This window comes from Mizuhopecten yessoensis, unplaced genomic scaffold (assembly GCF_002113885.1).
Source record: "Mizuhopecten yessoensis strain PY_sf001 unplaced genomic scaffold, ASM211388v2 scaffold1063, whole genome shotgun sequence".
Classification (NCBI taxonomy): domain Eukaryota; kingdom Metazoa; phylum Mollusca; class Bivalvia; order Pectinida; family Pectinidae; genus Mizuhopecten; species Mizuhopecten yessoensis.
In genome coordinates this window covers 130,913-154,353 of record NW_018403859.1, presented here as the reverse complement: position 1 = coordinate 154,353, position 23,441 = coordinate 130,913, and the positions used below count along the sequence as shown (strand labels likewise).

The following is a 23,441-nucleotide window of genomic DNA, read 5'->3' as shown; positions in this document are numbered from 1 at the left end:
CAACATGTTAAGAAACAGTAGCCGATCACCTTTTCGGTACCCGACCTTCTGAGGACTGAGGCGAACGCGCCAGATCTTCCCCCGAAGGTGTAGGGTAGTTCTCGACAGTGCTCGCAGGTTCCCGACTATTTTCGCAAAAATGCGGCCGATCGACCAAAAAAAGGATCAGGTACTATCGGGACCAAAACAATCCTTGGTGAAATGGCCGCTTAACCGATGGCTGGGCAGATCAGGTGGTCCAAGGAAATCCTACCTTTGAGGACCTCTCTATATATCCTAAATGTCTTCTATACCAACGAAGCGATGGGTAGGCATTTCACACTAATGTAATTGAGATTATTACCGATGGGTATTTGACGTAGAAAGGTATATTTTCCTTCGCAACCATAATGGGCGTGATGCATGATGGGATATTCCCCAAAGCAAGGCTCGAATGTAGTTAATACATCAGTCACATTTGCGCCGACTTCTTAAAATGTGCCCGGACGATGAGTTTTTGCCCGAACAAGCTGGGTAATCGTAAGGAGATCATCGGCCACTATCGGCAGATTTTTAGATGCCTCACGGGTGGCTGAAACCTTTTAGCGCGGAGATAAAAGTTGCCGGAGTCCGCCCGATTTTTTTCTGACCCAAAGTCATCGGAACCTACCCTGCAGTCTCCCGTAAGTGTTCCGCAAAGATTATCTTACGGCTCCCGTCGGCATCGTAGGTCAACTTCGGATTTTGTATAACTTTGCATGCTCCCAAATGTCGTGTGCACGCCCGATGTCCGGACGGGTGCCGTACGGCTATCGTAAGGTAGCCGCCCGAGGTCCTCTAACTGTGCGGTGTCCGTGGGATATTCGGCCGGCGCCCGTCTGATATCCGGACGGGCATCGGCCTATTTTTTCGGCACACATACTTTTGCCGAAGTACCAAAATGATCTCGCGTACTAATGCGTTCATCGTTCGACCAAACCAAGTCAGTGTGAACTATTTCTCAATATTTGAAATATACTCACAGAAATTATCAAGGGGTTCAGAAATATACATATTCTGTTTGCGTTAATTAGGTAAATTTGACCTTCTTTTGAAAAATTGACAGACTTTACTAAAAGTGTCATTGGGTTCAGAAATGAACTCAGAATTGCTGTTTTACCTAATTAGGTCAATGTGCCCTACTTTTGAAAATTTGACCTACATTATTAAAAACTGTTATTGGGTTCAGAAATAAAATCAGAGTTGTTTCACCTAATTCGGTCAATGTGACCTACTTTAAAAAATTGAACTTTATTACTAAAACTGCCATTGGGTTCAGAAATTAACTAAGAACTGTTGTTTCACCTAATTATGTCACTGTGACCTACTTTTGAAAAAAATAACCTAAATTACCCAAAATTGCCATTTGGTTCAAAAAGGGACTGAAAACTGTTGTTTATAGGTAAATTTGACTTACTTTTAGAAAATTGATCTACATTATTAAAAATTGCCTTTGGGTTCAGCAATGAACCCAGAACTGTTGTTTCACCTAATTAGGTAAATTTAACCTACATTTGAGAAATTTGCCTGCATTATCAAAAATTGTCAATGGCTTCAGAAATGCTTATTATGTCACTGAATTAAATTTAGTATGTTGCCGATGGTAGTAATATATGTTAACATGGTGGTACTCATTACCTCCGTGTTCACCCTCATATGCAACGATGAGTACGCCTTCATGATATCGTTTGATAATTTAAGTATGTATGGGGTTGATTAATACTTTTTTTTTAGAATTTGTGGGACTATAATAATGAACTAGATAGGTTATGCGGAATATGAAAAAGACGTGATGTTGAATATTTATCGCAGTCTTTCATCATGTAAATTATATATGCAATTTCTTCATAGGATGGGGTTCAGTTACAATGAACTACATGTACATTANGGGGGGGGGTGGGGGGGTGATGGGGGTGATGGGGTTACCTAGAAAAGTAAACTGAGAAATCGATCCGCATTTGAATAAATTATAAATTATACAGATTTTATGAAATGCATCCTGGTAGANCCGACTATTTTCGCAAAAATGCGGCCGATCGACCAAAAAAAGGATCAGGTACTATCGGGACCAAAACAATCCTTGGTGAAATGGCCGCTTAACCGATGGCTGGGCAGATCAGGTGGTCCAAGGAAATCCTACCTTTGAGGACCTCTCTATATATCCTAAATGTCTTCTATACCAACGAAGCGATGGGTAGGCATTTCACACTAATGTAATTGAGATTATTACCGATGGGTATTTGACGTAGAAAGGTATATTTTCCTTCGCAACCATAATGGGCGTGATGCATGATGGGATATTCCCCAAAGCAAGGCTCGAATGTAGTTAATACATCAGTCACATTTGCGCCGACTTCTTAAAATGTGCCCGGACGATGAGTTTTTGCCCGAACAAGCTGGGTAATCGTAAGGAGATCATCGGCCACTATCGGCAGATTTTTAGATGCCTCACGGGTGGCTGAAACCTTTTAGCGCGGAGATAAAAGTTGCCGGAGTCCGCCCGATTTTTTTCTGACCCAAAGTCATCGGAACCTACCCTGCAGTCTCCCGTAAGTGTTCCGCAAAGATTATCTTACGGCTCCCGTCGGCATCGTAGGTCAACTTCGGATTTTGTATAACTTTGCATGCTCCCAAATGTCGTGTGCACGCCCGATGTCCGGACGGGTGCCGTACGGCTATCGTAAGGTAGCCGCCCGAGGTCCTCTAACTGTGCGGTGTCCGTGGGATATTCGGCCGGCGCCCGTCTGATATCCGGACGGGCATCGGCCTATTTTTTCGGCACACATACTTTTGCCGAAGTACCAAAATGATCTCGCGTACTAATGCGTTCATCGTTCGACCAAACCAAGTCAGTGTGAACTATTTCTCAATATTTGAAATATACTCACAGAAATTATCAAGGGGTTCAGAAATATACATATTCTGTTTGCGTTAATTAGGTAAATTTGACCTTCTTTTGAAAAATTGACAGACTTTACTAAAAGTGTCATTGGGTTCAGAAATGAACTCAGAATTGCTGTTTTACCTAATTAGGTCAATGTGCCCTACTTTTGAAAATTTGACCTACATTATTAAAAACTGTTATTGGGTTCAGAAATAAAATCAGAGTTGTTTCACCTAATTCGGTCAATGTGACCTACTTTAAAAAATTGAACTTTATTACTAAAACTGCCATTGGGTTCAGAAATTAACTAAGAACTGTTGTTTCACCTAATTATGTCACTGTGACCTACTTTTGAAAAAAATAACCTAAATTACCCAAAATTGCCATTTGGTTCAAAAAGGGACTGAAAACTGTTGTTTATAGGTAAATTTGACTTACTTTTAGAAAATTGATCTACATTATTAAAAATTGCCTTTGGGTTCAGCAATGAACCCAGAACTGTTGTTTCACCTAATTAGGTAAATTTAACCTACATTTGAGAAATTTGCCTGCATTATCAAAAATTGTCAATGGCTTCAGAAATGCTTATTATGTCACTGAATTAAATTTAGTATGTTGCCGATGGTAGTAATATATGTTAACATGGTGGTACTCATTACCTCCGTGTTCACCCTCATATGCAACGATGAGTACGCCTTCATGATATCGTTTGATAATTTAAGTATGTATGGGGTTGATTAATACTTTTTTTTTAGAATTTGTGGGACTATAATAATGAACTAGATAGGTTATGCGGAATATGAAAAAGACGTGATGTTGAATATTTATCGCAGTCTTTCATCATGTAAATTATATATGCAATTTCTTCATAGGATGGGGTTCAGTTACAATGAACTACATGTACATTAGTTTAAAAATATCTAATTGTACAAATATACCAATGAATCAGACAACAAGTTATTACAACTTAATAGAGTCCTCTACTCAATACATATTAATAGTGTATATGTTTCTGGGGAAAGGGAAAAAGATAGGTTGGGGANATACAATTTCATAAACACATATAACAACTTACACATAAATAAAAACAGAAAGTAATTATAACTATTAAAACCTATTGCTGGATTTGATGTAATGATGCACATGTCTACAGATGTTGTTTTCTACCAAAAGTTGACTATTACCAAACAAAAGTAGTTCTAAATTAAAATCAACATGCAAGGCATTCAAATTTTGGAGCAGGGTATGTCTTTCGTTGTTAAAAAGTAAGCACTCACAAAAAAAGTTAAAGGCATTTTCACAGGGATGGCCACAATAACAAACTGGACTATCAACCAGATTTACTCTAAAAAGATCATATTTACATGTAAGTGGACTACACTGATGTCTAAGTTTAGTGGGCAAAATGTTCAATTTACGTTCACCGAAACCTAAGTAGATTGGTGGAGGAGATTGTGCATTTGAAATTAACGAATGTAATGAGGTCAATGATATGATCGTACTGAAAGGTCCAATGAATTTCAACCGCGAAGAGTTGAAGGTATAAAAAATGAATTTGTTAGAGAAAGCCTGAAAGGACGAATTCTATAATCATCATTGTTTCTACGGGTGTAACGGTTATGTTCTGCAACGGAAGATGGCAATAGAGAATTTAAATAGTCTGGAGTTAATTTGATGTGCATTTTAAACAAAGGTTGGAGTTTTCTGCGTTTTCTTCTATTCGAAAGAGTTTCTATACCAGTTTCAAAAAGTAAGTCTTCAATTCGGGCATATGAAGGAAGACCAGTTATAATACGAGAAGCTTTTCTTTGGGCTTTCTCTGACATTTCTGTTTCATAAGTTGTACAACCATCCCACAATTCACAAGCATATTCTAAAACTGGTAAAATAAATGATTTATAAATCTTTAAAAGATCATCACGAATTAATAAGTATTTTAGTCTACGTAAGACGTTGACTTTTTTCATAACTGAAGTATATATTGCACAAATATGATCCCCCCATTTTGCACTTGAATTAAAAATGACACCTAAATGTTTATGATGATCAGTAAAATTAAAAAAATCGCCATTAAATTCTAATTGTAACTCTTCAGCAATTTCAACCAAGTTTGAAACAAAAATTACCTCAGTTTTTTCTGGATTAAATGTTACTAACCAAGTTTGGGACCATGCATTAAGAGACTCGAGATCTCTATTCATAGCCGTTTGGATTTATAGACAAGAAGAGGATGATTTTAACACATAAGTATCGTCTGCAAAAAGACGAAAGGTTGATTCAAACACATCAGCAATATCATTAATATAGATAAGAAACAAAAGATTTGATTTCAAGGGGAACACAAACTGTGTCTGATGTGTTTCTTAGCATATGAAGGACTATTCCTGGAAATTTGTGAAAGGAGAGTACACAATATACTTTACCAACTTAATATGAAGTAATACATATCTATTTCACATATCCGTTATGACATTTGAAAAAAAAACTGAGTTGCAATTGCCTCCTCATTTTATATAATTTAAACCATGAAAATAGAAATTGAAACTGACCCTTATTGCCAAAAATATATTCATCATACACCGTTAAGCCAAAGATATTTCTATTGCTTATTAATTTCAGGCAAAGGATGAGTGTATACAAGGCCCTTTAGTTGGCCCCGGTATATTCGGATTTTCACCTTCTTAATTTATTTAAAGATGTCTTATTGTATCACATGCGCAAAAACTACGGCAAAAGTTGGACCGAAAGTGGTTGGTTGGGTACCAAACGGGGTCGGGTAAATCACAAATATACTTTGTTGTTTTCAAAATGAGCTAAAACAACCAAAAAACGACCATTTCTGTTTTTTGAAACGTGTTTATTAAACAGGCATACATAAAAGAATGAAAAATGACAGAAATTCAATCATTGAATTGCATTGTTGGATAAGTGTGGAACTTTCACTGATTACATATCTATGCCAAGTTGCATGCTTATCCTAAAGTGCCTTTTATGTACAATCAGCCCTTATTATTGGAAATAGGCAGAACAATTGATAAAATAATGAAATCGGTTAACTGTAACGATTAAAATAGACACTTTCCTTTGAGGCTTGGAGATTGAAAATTACCATCAAATCAAATTTCATATATTAAATTCATATTTTTGTATGTAGTTGTGGTGGCAAATGCCGTTTTAATTTTAAGTTAACTTTGATGATTAAGAAAACAAATTAGTACCTTGAACTCACTTCAGCCATAGGTATTGAGCAAATATAACATGATATATATAATATACAATATTAACTATTATTATCTTATACTTAAAGCATATATAGAGTGTACCTTTAAGTTCACTTACATTTAAGAGATATTTGAATTTGCCAAGTTTGAGATGTGTCCAGATGCCATAACTCAGTATAAAATAAAAGGAAGGTGTGTAGTGAATATGCATTTAATGTAAGTGAACTGAAACGAGTAAAGTTGTAAATTTCAACTAGTATAAATCAGAAAGGAAATTATTGAGAAAACAAAAAAGAGGATGAAAATCCGGATAAACCGGGTCCAAAAAAGGACTTAAATGCACTCATTCTTTCTTGAACAAGTCTCATCAGAATCCTGTCATATTTGACAACAGTGCGGAGACCGTCGACCAATCAGAAAGCAGTATGCTACATGTTATAAATTATGTGCAGGTTTTGCTAACCTTAAGCTTATTATTTATCATTACATAACACAAATATCGAATCTGATCATATTTGACAAAGTTATTGTGCAGAAACCGTCAACCAATCAGAGGACAGTATGATACATGTAATAACGTCTGCACGGATTTCGTTCAAATTCGAACTTACCCCCAGCCTGTGTATAATGTACATGCATACCAGGTTTCTTCATAATATAACATTAATTTAAGCAAATTATCTTGCGGAAACTAACGTTTTGAAATTTTCTCAGCCTCCATGTATTACTTTTTATCAGCATTATTGAATTCAATTGAAATTATAAAAACTATGTCCAATAGGTAGATGAAACATTGTGACACACTTTATTTGACATTAATGCTAGTATTCATGATAATTCTGTTGCAACATAATATTCTTCTTTTAATTCGCCAAGCAGTAGCGTTTGTAATAAAATATCAAAATGAAAACAGATGTAGTCCAGTTACATTTTTAGCTTGACACAGTAGTGTAACTCTCTGAAAAGGTTACGTACTTGTAGTTCTCATATTACCTTTTTTGAATTGTCCATTAGGGCAATAATTGCACTTCGTCTTATGTTTGCATTTAAATATTGTTCAAAGAATGCCCGGCTCAATATTCCAATTTCAACGTTGAATATTGACCCAGGGCCATTTTTCACAATTGATTATTGAAAGGTATTACAATGTTCTGGGTCAATTTGCAACGTTGAACATGAACTCGGGACCATTTGCTACTGTTGAATATATAAAGACGTAGCTTTTGTTGATCTCTAATAATTACTTATTAAGAATACTGCTTTCGGAATGAGATAAGATAAACTTAATTTAAAGTCGGCTAATCGAAGACTAACAATAAAACATAAGCTCTAATGAGATTAAGACCGACATAACAATAGGGGAGATCGGGGCAAGTTTGACCCATTTTTATTAAAGTCCGTTCTGGGAAGTATGGCAGCACGTCCGTTTTTGAACATTATTTAATTTTCTCTGTCGGAAGATCGGATAGCCAAACGAGCGCCGCCATGGGATAAGTTCGAACAGGCATTCGGGTAAGTTCGGCCCCATTGGAATCAGTTTAATTATGACGTCATCAAGCATGCAACGTCAGATTTTACCGCCAATTTTACGACTTTTTATGTGTTACATTGGCCGAAATTGCAACGGTATCATTGGCCGAACCTGTCCGGACCCAAATTGATATTTCAATAAATTCTTATCGTACAGCAATATGGTAGTGAGTGCTTGGCTTGGCTTTTAAATACATGTATATCATTTGAAGCTGTCAGTGTGCTACACGTTTGACCGTAAAAAAGTAGCAATTCCGTTTACAGGAAGTTTACATAGTAAGAAGCGAGATCACGATTTTCTTTCTACCCTCTCAAAAGTGATTTTCTCCTGTTTAGTAATTTAACATTAGAGTTTTCCTCGCCGTTTTTTCGTGTGAATGCCCAGCCAACTAAACAGGGATGACCGAACTTACCCCGGTCTCCCGTATGTAGATTTTTTTTGTATCATTAATGATTGGTAAAAATGTTTGCACAATATAATTTTTGCATCAATGACGCCATTTTCTTACAGTCAAAGCTAATGTAGATATTTGTTCTTGTGCGAAACGTATATGATGGGTCGCTGGCGCAGTGGATAGCGCGCTCGTCTTCACCAAGATCGCCGGATTCAGTCCCAGTCACTTGCCCGACCACGCGGGTTTTCTCCAGATCCTCCAGCTTCCTCCCACATTAAGAATTAGATCCTCTGCGTGCTTCCGTCAGGACACAAAAAGAATGATTAAGATAAGTTTTGGAAAAAAATGTTTGGTAATTACTATGGAAAAAAGTGCATATTACATATTTGACAATTAGTCTAAGTAAATGTAAAGAGATGTTAGTCAAAAAATAAAAAATAAACATTGTAATACTTTGATGTAACTGAGATCGTCGTTATATCGATATGTAGTCTCAATTACTGTTCCATTCTGAAACACCTGATTGAATTTCAAATTGCGTAACTGTCACCGAGGTTTGACATGTAATTATGCTAAATAAAATTAAACAGTTTCTGTCTGTAACTAGTTATAAATTGGCATGCGTTGTGAAAAAGTAATACGTTGCTGAAAAAGGGCGTTGAACGCGGGTTGGTTGTCTGGAAAATTATTGCTGATTAGACATAAATACATTATCCATTGTTTCTTTTATGAGTGGTGATGCATAAATAAATTATGTAAAGACTATAACCAGACTTGTTACATTTTTCGTTCATATTCTCAACAAATGGAAATCAAAAGCTGAGGAAATTTTAGATGATGATAACATTAATGTACACGTTGACTTATTGGTTTAATGCCTGCTCTTTTTGACAGAACCTTGTTGATGACAAAAAGGATCTCCAGAAAATATCCGCATGTTTGCTTTGTGTGCCTGTGGCAAAAACTCAATTAAAAAAGTCATGCAGCACCGACAAAGAGATATCTGCAACGGACATCAGTTTCAAGATTTTCTGGTTATTTTTCATCCTTCCGGAAATAACTGATGAAAGCCGATGGAGTGTGACGTGCTTGTGACGTCATAGTATCACAATCTCTGAACGAGATTTCATGTCTGTCAGTATCACATTTTATGTGATAGTTACATTTTATCACATTTTATGTGATAGTTACATTTTATCACATTTTATGTGATATACTTTTTTTCACACACCAAATTTCAAACAGAAAAGCCCCCAAAACAATGATTTTGCACTCCCTTGTCCCCCTACAAAGGCCCTGCAATGGATCCGCTCCTAAATTAATCCACTCTGAATAAGGGCTATAGCTACGCCCCTGGTGTAATAATGTTCGTTGGTCTGCTTTTGAAGTTGAATTTAACCCTGGGACTATATGTTATCCATTTAATACATGTTTCATTTTGGGACTCATCAAGATGTTGACAACATTATCAATCTACCAGATACGAGATTAAAAAGTTCAAGCTTAGATAGAATTAAGGAAGATCTAACGATGGTGGGAGCAAAGATCCCACTTTGGTTTCTTGTTTGACATTTCAATATGAAACAATTACATAAAGATCTACGGTCCATTTTTAAGTTTAAATATCGACCCACAACCATTTTCGACAATAGAATGTATAAACGACATAATGTTTCTGGGATCAATTTTCAACGTTGAATAAGGACCTTTGTCCTTTTTTGACAATTGAAAATGGAAAACTGTAATAAACATCAGAGGTTCATTTTTAACGTTGAATAGCGACTCTGGTCATTTGCTTTACGAATTATATGGACCCTAGTCATTTGCTTTAACAATTATATACAAAAGGGTGTCATAATGTTCTGGAGTCCATATTCAGCGTTGAATATCGACCCACGACCATTCTCGACAATTGAACATATAAACATGGCAAAATATTTCTGGGATCCATTATCAACGTTGAATAAGTACCTATGTCACTTTTTGACTATTGAATATGGAAAACTGTAACAAGTTTTAGGGGTCCATTTTCAGCGTTGAATATGGACCCCGGTCATTTTTTGACAGTTGAATGTTAAAAGGTTTCATGATTTCCTGGGGTCAATTTTCAACGTGGAATAAGGACCCAGGCATATTAACACATTCAATATAGAAAATTGTCGAAATATTTTTGGGTTATTATTCATGTTCAATATGGACTAAGGTCATTTTAACCAGTATTTAATTGAAAAGAAAGTATGAAAAGTAGGTCACAATGACATTCTTATGTCAAAACAGTTGAATGTTTGTTTTGTAACCCGTTGACTGTTTTAAAAAAATATATACATGTTGTATTACATGTATATAGTTTGAATTTTGAAAAGTATGTCACAGGGACGTAATTTGGTTAACATCATTTTTTTCGTTGATGCTAATTTCTGAACCGAAAGACATTTTTAAATAGTGTACGTCTAATTCTGAAAAGTAGGTTTTAGTATAATTTCTGAAGCCTGTAACAATTTATAAAGTTGAGGTAAAACTAGAAAAAAAGTAGCGCTCATTTACCTGGCTTGGAAAAATATATGTAAAGCTCTGCACCCAGTGACAATGTCTTTAAATATAGCTCAAATAATTTGGTCAAAATAACGGGTTTTTTGCAATCTCTTTTTCTGATTACTATTTTGGATATTGAAGGTCAAACTTTCAAAATTAGGTCATGGATATCTAATTTTGTCAAACAACTGTTGAATGTTAATTTCTGAACCCTATGAAAACGTTTGATAATGTAGGTCAAATTTAGAAAATTGGGTCACAGTGACCTTATTCTGTCAAAAAGTTGTTAAATATCATTATCTGACCCCTATGACCTTTTTTGATGATGTAGGTCAAATTTTGAAAATAAGACCACAGTGATCCAATTTGGTCAAACTACAGTTTAATGTTTATTTCTTAACCCGACGACAACATTTCATAATGTAGGTCAAATTTCCAAAAGTAGTTCACATTGACCTTATTAGGTCAGACATCCATTCTGGGTTAATTTCTGGAAATAAGTCGCAGGACGTCATTAAGTATAATCTAAGTGGATATTTTAAATCAATATATCAATTTCTCATATGGTTCACTTTTCAACGGGGGTCCATTTTCAACGTGTATGTAAAAATAAATTTGCGTTAGGTTCCTTTTCAACGGCTTCCCGGTTCAATTTTTAAAGTTGAAAACTTACCCCGGTTCCTTTTTCAACGCGGGTCCATGCGCATAAGCTGATTATTATTCACGATCGAAGGGACGCAACTCGAGCTACGATAAGTAACAATTTCTGTTGTGAGTTCTGATTACAGATTTTTCCAAAATACCGTTAATATCGCTAACATTGCGGTACTGATAATCATATTCTATTGTAAATAATAATTTCACAATATGGGTTTGAGGCATGATGTGTGAAGGAAAAATTGCAACAAGTGAACAGTAAACGTAATGAATAGGGTTTCTTGAACACGAGAAATCAGAAAGTATTATAACTTCAGTTCGGAGTGCATTTTGGTTTTTAGCAATATCATTTTAGATATAATCGTTAATACAGTAAATGTTCCGGTCTGGTAATGTCTATATAGTTTAGATATAATCGATAATACAGTAAATGTCCCGGTCTGGTAATGTCTATATGTTTTTAGATATTATCGTTAATACAGTAAGTGTCCAGGTCTGGTAATGTCTATATTTGTTCCCAATCAAGAAACAGGCTTTATGTTTTCATTACCTGATTGATCCAAACACTATCACTTAAATATTTAAGATTGAAATACCAATTATTGCAAGGTAGCTTCGGGATACAAAGCAACTGATATTGTGTGGACTTATAAAGGTTCGAGAAAAGCAGTTCATTTGATCTGTTCATGATACAATATCTTGTTGTTTTGCTGTTGTTTTTTTGTTCTTATTAATAATGTCGTTATGTGAACATGTGTATGTACAAGAAAATAAGACTGATGGATACATTTATTTAAATTTCAGGACAAAAAAGTATCCAAGTCAACAAAATCCCCTAAAAAATCAGGTATGCAAACACTTACATATCATTCAAATTGTATGATATATTTTGAATAAGGAACATATCAGATGGAAATTAGTCGTAAGTTAAGAATGTTAACGTATTGGATACAATTGCGAAATACAGATGATTGCATACTACAGGCATGCTATGAAGAAATGTCTGATTGCGAGGATCATTTGCTTATGGGTATAAGAATGAATTGTTTAGGGCTGGATTGGGGTATTTTGGGAACTAAAAGACATACAAGATGATTTAGTGGCAATTTTTAAAGAAATGATCACGGATATAGGCAATAGCACTATCAAGAAAATGCAGCAAAACTGCGGGACAGCAGACCTGTAGATGCAACTCACTTACTGACAGTCCAACAACCACGAAGGAACGGATGCTGCACACTTGAATTCATTCTTCGAATATTAATGGCATTAATTTTATGGTTCAGAACATTCTCGCAGGTTGTGTCATTTTAACTTCATAATTGTCCCAAGGCGAGAACATACATTTTAACTGCACGCTTTAAGGTAAATAATTTTGTAATTAGTACATGACTTACGTACAAAAAGAATGTATACCTGTTTCAATTTTTACAAATATTTAATGTGATAATACACTTTTGGATAAAATGCAACACAAAGTATCAGAACAAGGTAGTAAAGCATTATTTGCTGTTACAAAAGTGTGTCAGAAACATTTATTTTACAGAATGTAATTTTTAAACAATACTGTCGGTATTCGATACACATGTCGCTAGCATTTTATACTATGGGTTCGAAATATGGGGAAGTCATAAGGCAGCAGATATAGAAAAGTAACATTTAAATTTCTGTAAGAATCTACTTTGTGTTCGTAAAACCACTTCAAATTGTATGATATATTTTGAATAAGGAACATATCAGATGGAAATTAGTCGTAAGTTAAGAATGTTAACGTATTGGATACAATTGCGAAATACAGATGATTGTATACTACAGGCATGCTATGAAGAAATGTCTGATTGCGAGGATCATTTGCTTATGGGTATAAGAATGAATTGTTTAGGACTGGATTGGGGTATTTTTGGGAACTAAAAGACATACAAGATGATTTAGTGGCAATTTTTAAAGAAATGATCATGGATATTTTCAAACAGGAATGTTAAGAAATAATTAACACTTCTTCTTAGTATAATCTATACAAATATCTCTGTGATGATTTCGGTTTACAAAGTTACTTAAAAAAGTCTATTAATATTCAATACTTAAAAGAGTTAGTAAGGATTAGAACATCTTCTCATAAACTTAACATAGAATCTGGTAGATACCAAGGTATTGAACACAGAAACATGGTTTGTTCGTCATGTGCCTCTAATGATGTAGAAGACGAATTTCATTTTGTTCTTGAATATCCATTTTATTCCGATTTAAGTAATCCGTTTATTAAACCTTTCTATATCAGACATTCAAGAATGGATAAATTTATTAAGTTGTTGTCCACAGAAAATAAAAAAGAAATAGCTAATTTGCCCAAATATGAAAGAATTGCTAAAAGAAGACGTCAAAATGTATTGATTTTACTCAATTATATGTAGTGCTTGTCAATAACACATTAATGTATTCGTAGCATCAAATGTTATTCTATTATTAATTAAATTATTTTAGCAGTGCATGATATCTCTCTTCACTTCTAGGAGAAGGGGCAGAAGTGGTGTGTATGTGTGTTGTTGTTTATTTGTTTACTTTATTTTGCACTGTATACATGCACAACTGATGAGCTGTAAAGCTTAAATAAATAAATGAACTTGAACATTATATTTTTGTAGATAGTATGCAGCATAAATCACAGAAAGCGTTTTTATGGATGTCGTTGAAGGTTTCACAGATCAACAAACCGATGCAGCGCTTTGCGTCGTTTGTGGGTTTGAAACTAAAAGGAAAAAACGAAAGTATATAGCACAATGTCAATACGAAATGACAAACCAACCACAGCTCAAAACAAGATAAACATGCATCCATCAAATCTAGTAAAATTCCTTACATTAAGTAAACACGAACACTTTTTTCCAAAAATTCAGAACTAGTTTGATACTAAAGAGAACAATGGATGTTTATAACATTTATATAGTGAATCATTATGTGAAATAAGTTGAAAACCATCTTTAAATATTCAGTCATATTTCATATTTGAATACAATGCACCACGACACCCTAGTATCTTCCTTTCAATATACTAGCAGCTAACACTTCGATTGTTCTTTCAAACAGCTGCAGAAACCCCAGATGATAACGAACCAGCGCCTGATGAGACTTCTGCCATGGTTCAGGTAATTTCCCACCGTCTACAACGTACGCACAAATATCTTTTACATACAGACTCGTGATAAAATGCACTTAATTCTTTTAATTCTCTTTAATAATATATGATGCATTCATTTGATAAATCGATAGAACAATAAACTGATCATTTGAACTCTCAGGAAAATATCATTTCTAGTCTGACCTATGTTAAATTACGAATACAAATTAAAGCATATATTCCATTTTTATTTGCAATTCATATTACATCTAAATGTCAAAAACAAACGAATTGCATGGCCTTTATCTGCATATTATTGTCGATCATTTCAGGACACGCCATCGTTCCAATCAACTTATTACCAAAAAATGAAAGGTATACTATATTTCAAATATATAAAGGTGTACACGTTGAACAAAATACAAATATATTTTCTAAATGCATTAATAAGTGTTAAGACACATGTAATAATATCAGGCATATAGTTTGGCATTTTTGTCAAGCTTCGCAGCCAACTTCATGCAACTACAGGTACTTTAACACCATAATACATGTACAACTTGTAAGTTAGTAATAACATTATAACGTAATACAATAAATACTTATGCAAGTTGATGTTGCATCTCAGCATTATTATATATCAAAATCATTAATATGTAGATAAATGGTTATGTTCATATCTGCTGGTCATGCATTTGCTGTCATCTTGATCACCGTGTCAGATGTTATAGTCACTAATTGGCTATTTACACCAGTACTTATATTACGTACCCAGTTTGTCATGTGTTCGTCACGAGAGTAATTAACAATTCCACAGTAAATCTTGCCCGTGCACCCCATAATCTACAATTCTCAGGACATTAACTTGATACACACATTAAACGCACTTAAGAAATGACAAAAAGTGTTGAACAAGCTTTAGAAATGACGAAATAGTAACACACGTTCTTTTGAATATTTTGCCGATACTATTTTTAATGAAACGATTTTTCTGTGTAATGTTAAGATTTTTTACAAAATTTGAATATCCTGTGAAAGAAAATAAGCCTTACTTCATTAGTCTTATTTTAAATACAGTGGCATTTATGCATGTGTTTAAGGTCATAGGTGTGTATTGATAAACGGAAATAGGAAGTACATCCGTAGTTGAAATTCTGACAACCTGTACTTTTTTGGTGGCAGAAAATTTTCTTTACTTCAAAGCAATATAACTACACAATTTGAAGAAATTCTACTGAGAAATGGTGACACAATCAAATTACTTTAAGTGTTAATTATGATTAATGGCGTGCAATTGGGAGAAATAATGTTAATGTCCACTGTTCCAGGACGTAATATATATTATCAATGTCTCTTGATCTTTCAGCAATTTGGTTAAAATTTTGTTTTAGAAATATATCCACCCGCCATCGTTATCATAATGGCCGATAACATAATGCGGCGCGGAAAGTGAAAGTTGTTGATCGTTGCATACAAACCTCGGGCGTTGTTAACGTCGTGAAGTCATTTGAATATACAAATAGCAACAATGTATCTTTTTATGACTACACTTATAATGATCTTGGGTGCAACAATAGCTCACATAAGTAATAAAAGGGAAGAAAATGGCATTACAAACGCTCTAAGTGTAACGACATTGAGTAGATTGCGTTAAGTGTTCAGAAATTTCAGAACTAGTTTGATACTAAAGATAACAATCGTTGTTTATTTCATTCATATAGTCAATTATTATGTAGAATCAGCTGAAAACCATCTTTACATATTCATATGTATTTTCATCTATGAATAAAATGCACAACGACGCCCTTGTATCTTCCTTTCAGTATACTTACAGGTACTTACTGCATTTCGATTGTTCTTTCAAACAGCTGCAGAAACTCCAGATGATAACGAGCCAGCGCCTGATGTGACGTCTGCCATGGTTCAGGTAATAGTCACACCGTCTGTAACGCACTAAAATCTTTTCCATACATACTCATGATAAAATGCACAAAGGGAGCAAAACAGTTTAGAAATTGCAATGAAAACATTGTGTTAACAAAGTATCTCTTTAAAAGAAGCATATTATGTGATAAGTTAACGAGATTAGAAACGTATGTTGCGATCATCTCGTACTAATTGCGTTCTTTTCGTGACGTATATAAAGTTCCAAATAATTAAGACGTAAAAATGACGACATAAACATAGCATACAGAGGACATCTATAAATTTGACGTCTTAAATAATTACAATAAATGTACTACATTTACTGCGACAATACCGAAAAAAAAGCAACGGGATAGATATACGCAAAAGAATACAATATTCAAGAGCAAACGTTAAAACGACATGATAGTAAATAAAACTTAATCTCAAAGCAAAATTCCGGCTTCATCGGAACATATCAAACATACGGAATTTGTTATTTTAAACTGATAAGATTTGCTCGGAATTTCCTGCGTAAGTACCCGATTTTAGAATTTCAATGAATATGTTCTCTTTGGAACTCTCATGAAAATGTATGTTATATAATAAATTTCAACAAATTTCGTTAACCGGGGTCGTTGGCGATGGACTACCTTTCATTGAGGTAGTTCATTTTCAGTTTGACCTATATAAAATTCAGAGCAGCGCTTACAAATTACAGCATATTATATTTTGTATTTGCAATTCAGTTTACGTCTTAATGTCAAATGTTTTGGCTTTTCTGAAAACAAACGAAATACATAGACCAATTCTACATAGTATTATCGATATTTTCAGGAGACGTCAACGTCCCAGTCAACTTATCACCAAGAAATACAAGGTATACTTTATTTAAAATAGATAAAGTTGCACAAGTTGAACAAAAAACAAATATATTTTTTACATGCATTAATATGTGTTAAGACACACGAAATAATATAAGGCATATAGATGGCCATGTTTGTCAGTGTCCAGTCAGGGAGATTGAATTTCGGCAAGAGAAACATCCACCGGAGACGCAATAGTTTTCATTTGCTGCGCATATTGTTACTCGTTGCAACGTAGTATTCTGGATTGAATCCATCCCTTAAACGCACAATATCAATATTTCGAGATGAAAATGCAACTCAATTAGTCATAAACCAATATGGCAACTATACTTATATACAGTACATTTCCAACTTTAATATGTCGTGAAATATTCCAATCGAAAAATGTTTTAATCCGTACCTATAGTTTAAGTTTTTTCAATGCAATGATTCGAATAATTTTCTTCTAAATACCCATTTCGCCAAAGTTCTTATTTCCCGCACTAAATATTACACAACAAATTGAACTTTAATTTCCATCATTTTCCTGACCATAAAATATAATTATCCAATGTTGATGTTGGTGACCGTTTTGTGTTATAATGTAGATATCAGTAATGATGAAAAAGAAAACATACATTTTGATGCACTGAGGTTGATTTTTGTGTCATTGTTCTGGTAGAATGACTGGACTATATGTCAGGTTACATTTAATTCCAGGTCATCAATTACGGCTTATCAACAATTACGGACTACAAAGTTGTTTATCAGAACCATTGATGTTTCACGACATCATGTACATCAAGGAAAATGACGGCAGTACGGCAAAAACCTCTAAGGATGTACCAAGATTACTCCTACGCAACATTATGATGCTTGATTATGCAGCAAGAGAAAATGTTTTATCTATGTGTAGCAATCATATGGCTAAACAGCTTTTGAAATCGTTAAAACAAAATGAGTCAGATTCGGATAGTTCAGATTGTTCCTTTCCAACTGAAATACATACATCTATACCAATAACGTCACAAAAACAAGATAATCCAATAGATGTTTTTCTAGCCATATTTGTATGTTTACACCCATCATTGCAACAGAAATTAGTGGCTAAAATGTTTACTTGCCGATTAGCCATTCCCCTTATTTATCATAAGTTTAAGTTAAACGGTGCACTTTGGTTTTCTCTGTGGCCATTTCGAACAATCACAGTACACGATGGTACTTCTTTAACAAGTATTGTTAATTGTAAGCAAAAAATAGTTGCGTTCGTAAGACTTGATCGTCCACCAATATCCAAATCGAAAATTGCAAATGCAATACTGAGAAAAACAGGGGGTCACCAAACATTTTACAATAGCGAATGTTCTATGGGATCAAGCGAGAAACACGCTACTCGTGGTCTTATTGAAGCTTCGTGGTTCCTACCTTCTACAAAAATACCTTCAAAGTTGAAAGAAGTCACACTTTTCCTTAATCTAAGAGGCGATGGGTTTACTAACAAAGAACAACTTTCGTATTTGAAATCTATTTCTCATGTTCTTATAGTAGTGATTGATAACACTAAATTGGACGATGAGAGAGTTCTTCAACTGTTAGAAGGTTCTAGTTCCAATCTGATATTCATGGTGACAGAAAACATTACTGAAGAATTCAAAAAGCAGCTGTGCAAGTACTTCGAAAAAAAACTACGAAAAAAAATAATTTCAATATTTCAGGTTACAACTGACGGAAACCCGTTAAGTATAACAGACGTAAGAGAATATGTTTTAGATGAGATAGTGTTGTTGTTAAAGGATACAGAGTCTCGTACACTAGCACAGATTTCTGAAACAGCAGGAAAAAAACATATTTGTGTCGACGAGAAAGAAAAGACGTGCACAACGGGCATGGAAAATGCAAAATGTTTAACAGATATATTCAACGATTCGCCATCCATTAAAAATACAATCATACCATTACAGTCTGACCTTTGGTTGACGTATTCTAAAAACTTTAAAACATACAAAAAAGCTAACCACTTGTCTCTTCAGGAAAAAGACGAAATGCAGAAAGAACTTGTAGAATTGAAACACCGGCAATATGATACATACAAACAGGGCAATAAATTCATGGAATTATTCATAAAGCACATGATAGAATCGAAAATCGAAGAGTTAATCTTTTTCATCGACTGGTTGAAATTTTATTTCGATGAAAAAACATGCGAGAAAATTCACCCCAATAATGCAATCGGACTACCTACCGGATCCGACGTTATAGTCCGAACGTCTAGTAACGCAATGTTCGGAGTTGAACACATTTTTCGCGAGTTAGGGCAGATTTACCTATCAAATCAAGACTTAGTATTTAGATCGGAGATTGCTAAAGCAATGGTAAAAGCCATTTTACTTGGTTACCCATTTGAACTTATGGACGGCGATGCCGCTAATGTTCCAATACCATGGATAAAGCATATATTTAATGAACTAAAGGAATCAATAGGAGATACAAAGGTGCTTACTGTATCAGTTATCGGGCTCCAAAGCTCAGGAAAGTCTACTTTACTGAATGCCATGTTTGGCATATCGTTAGCGGTTAGTGCAGGACGATGTACTCGAGGAATCTATATGCAACTGTTGCCCGTCAAAAGTCATAATTTACCTTTTGATTATGTATTGGTTGTTGACACAGAAGGCCTCCGTTCAATTCAGGGAAGTGACAACGATTACCAGCATGATAATGAGTTAGCAACATTCGTTATTGGAATCGCAGACATAGCAATTATCAACATAAAGGGTGAAAACACCAGTGAGGTTAGAGATATCCTACAAATTTGTGTTCATGCATTCTTAAGATTACAAATAGCCAATGAAAAACTTAAACTAAGACAGTCCTGCATCTGCATACATCAAAATGTACCTGCAGTCGATGCACAGGAGTCCTTGAGAAGTGAACGTGAGAAATTTAATAACATTTTAGATAAAATGACCCATGAGGCGGCAAAAGAAGAAAATGACAACCATGTAAAGTGTTTCAATGACGTTATTGAATTTGACAGCGAGAACGATATTTGGTATTTCTCAGACATATGGGAAGGGGAACCTCCTATGGCTCCTGCCAATCCAGGATATCACTCGGATGTTGAAAAAGTAAGGAGTGCCATGTTCGACAAACTAGCCAAAGAAAAAGACAAATCTAAGTATACTTACCGATCCTTGACAGAAACGTTTGAGCATCTGGATGCTCTTTGGACTGGTATATTAGCGAATGATTTTGTGTTTTTCTTTAAAAACAGTCTAGAAATAAAAGCATACAACGCACTTTATAAAAAAATACAACGCCATGAATGGGATCTTGAATGCTTCGCCAGTACTTTGATTGCCGACTCTTTTAATGACATACAGAAATGCACTTCTATCAACGACATACAGAATGTACTGGATGAAAAAGAACGTTTATTCGATGAAAGGAAAAGTATTTGTACTGCAGAGATACAAAAATATTTTAAAGAAAATGAACATGCTGAAATAATTGCGAAATGGAAAGATGGGAAATTATGTTCCTGGCAACAGGAAGTCGCATTGGTCAGAACCAAACTTACAGACGAACTTAAAGATAATCGGGATCACTGCCGAGTCGATAGGGAAAACGATCAATTATTCGAAAAGCGCAGAACAGAAATAACAGAAAAGGCCAATAGACTAGCCAGACAAATGAAAGAAAAAATGCCCACAAAAACGGAAATAGAATCGAAATTTGGGTGTATGTGGTCCACATGGTTTGATAATCTTAATGAGAAAAGGGAACGACCGCCAGATATAGAGAAAAGCTTAATTCATATTCTTAAACAATTTTGTTTTCCAAATAAATTAGATTTGGTAACAAAAGAGTTAAGCTTTCTTTGTATTGGTTGCCTACCAGAACATAAGTTAGCGATGGTTGAACTTCCTACTTCTGGCTATTTACAGTATCCATGGAAAATAGATAATTCATTCTTTGGCAATATCCAAAAATGTATTAGCGTCAAACGTATGTTCACACTTACCAATAAAACACATTATCTACCGAATGTCATAGATATTACAAATAGTATATTACGAGAAATAAAAGTACTTTTAAACGATTTGTCGGAAACAAAATGGAAATACAATGACACAAAAGCCAAAGATATTGGAAATCGCATCGAAGAACGTGTTGAGAGAATCAACTCAGATCCTTCAACAAAATTTAGTCTACTTGCACCTTACACAATTAAACTGACAGTGCACATATTTAGACATGCGATACCAATTTTTCAAAAGCTCGACTCAGATTACCGAGCCCATCATGGCATACAGGCAAAGATGAAAAGGGTAAAATCGCAAATATTGGGACATTTCCGAGATATTGTTACAAAGGCATCAGTTGAAGAAATTGCAAGAAATAGGTTTTGTGAAGTTATTTTAGAACATGTGGAACAACATGTTAGGCGTGAAATTCCTAGGATTATATACGAGGATATCGTAGAATATTTTGATGTCTGTAAACAGGAGTTGATGAAACATATCATGAAACGCCTTGCACAGGAAGAGATATTTCAATCGATAATTCATTACATAGAAGATCCTTACACATCTTCATTTGAATTTTTGAAAATATCAATGAATGAACGGTGGTTTGGTAGCAATACGAATTCTAAATATATTGATAAAGTCTCTGAGATAGTAAACAAATTAATTAATCAAGTGACAACCATCGCTTCCGAGTGCCAAGCATCGTCCTTGGAGCTTTGGTTAAAACAAGTCATATATACATTACAGGATACACTGCCAGTGAAGTTGGAAAATATGTCTCTGGTACAGGAACAAGCCATCGTTGATATTGACAGCTTCAAACAAACTCTTGGGGAACAATTAATTAGAACATGTGAGAGAATCAAAGAGATATTTCGACTTGACGAAAACACTGTTAGATGGGATGGCGAAACACCTTATGACAAAGCAATGAAAAAAATATGGGGATGCAAAGGAACATGTCCGTTTTGTAACGAGCCGTGCAAAATAGATCGCATTCATGATGGTTCACCGCACGAATGTATACAGCACAGAGCTTTAGGGGTAAACGGTTGGCGAAGCAAAGAAAGCAGATGTCTTGTTATAGAGAGCTGTTCTTTTAATGTGCAGACAAAAACGAGATTTACATGTGGTAGTGGTAGGCTTTGTAAGCGCGAATCAGACAAATGCACAATAGATGGGACAACTGATGAGTCTCATCCCTACAGGGACTATGAAAAGTACGCCCCAGACTGGAAAATTGATCCCTGCGTCGATATATCCTCATCCATGTATTGGGCGTGGGTGCTGTGCAAATACAATAAAGACATTGCTGAACACTACCGAGTAAAAGAGGCTGACATTCCTAATTCATGGACAATATTAACAAATAATGATGCAATTGAAAGCTTATTTGAACGACAAAGTCTCCTAGAAATTTTGGAAAGTAAGAAAAAACTTTAATGAAACGCTGAGCGCAATAACCTACAATTTTTACAATAATCATTGCGACAACGACACTTACTGTTACATGATTTTGCAAAACAGTTTTTAAAGCACCGGACCGTAAACATTTTAATAGCGTACTATGAAGTTTTTACCATTTGTGTTTTACGCTGTATGTATGCAGGCTACATTCGTCTAGTGCAACTCATCGAAACTGCACATTTGATTGTTAGATTCTACACTGAAACTGTATACAATGTAGATACTGCATGCACAAAGGTGTGTTGGAATTTGCTTGTATTCGTTTTATGTCTTGATGGGTTCGGGGGATAGGATTTACATACAGGTATGTATAAAAACATTGGTCTTGAGTATATCAAAATATAAATAGATTTTGAACGCTCAACAATTTAATGTATTTACTCTCTCTAAATGTGCGTTTTACCAGATTTTATGTATTTAATATATATCGACTGCATGTACATTACAAACAAAAAATAATAATTGTCATTAATTGTCATTTCCTTTTTTTTATTCAGATAATTCTCAGATAATAATTTTGAAAAAAAAAAGGTATACTTATATAAAAAAAAAAATCTGACATAACAACGCGTCAAGTGCCTATGACTCGGCTTATACTACAAAAAAATGGACATATCGAAGTAACCATTGACAAAGTGATTAAAGAAAAGGATTTGGGAGTTACATTTGACCATAAACTAAATTTTACTGACCATGTCAACGAGTGTGTCTCTAAAGCCAACAGAATCCTCGGACTAACATTTCGGTCATTTACATTCATAAACAAAGACATGTTTATTCAATTGTACAAAAGTTTAGTGCGGCCACACCTGGAATATGCCACCTGCATACGGTCTCC

The 23,441-nt window shown here is 34.7% G+C and overlaps 1 protein-coding gene across 1 annotated transcript in view; it reads left to right on the top strand.

The window, feature by feature from the left end:
• Positions 1-23,087, top strand: part of LOC110456904 (interferon-induced very large GTPase 1-like) — a 67,064-nt gene extending 43,977 nt beyond the window's left edge. Inside the window, exons 10-16 of the mRNA XM_021507950.1 lie at positions 12,042-12,084; positions 13,880-14,002; positions 14,322-14,380; positions 14,685-14,727; positions 16,221-16,279; positions 17,095-17,137; positions 17,826-23,087. Coding sequence (XP_021363625.1) covers positions 12,042-12,084; positions 13,880-14,002; positions 14,322-14,380; positions 14,685-14,727; positions 16,221-16,279; positions 17,095-17,137; positions 17,826-22,579 — 5,124 coding nt within the window. The 3' untranslated portion in view covers positions 22,580-23,087. The remainder of the gene's footprint in view (positions 1-12,041; positions 12,085-13,879; positions 14,003-14,321; positions 14,381-14,684; positions 14,728-16,220; positions 16,280-17,094; positions 17,138-17,825) is intronic.
• Positions 23,088-23,441: the final 354 nt, after the last annotated feature.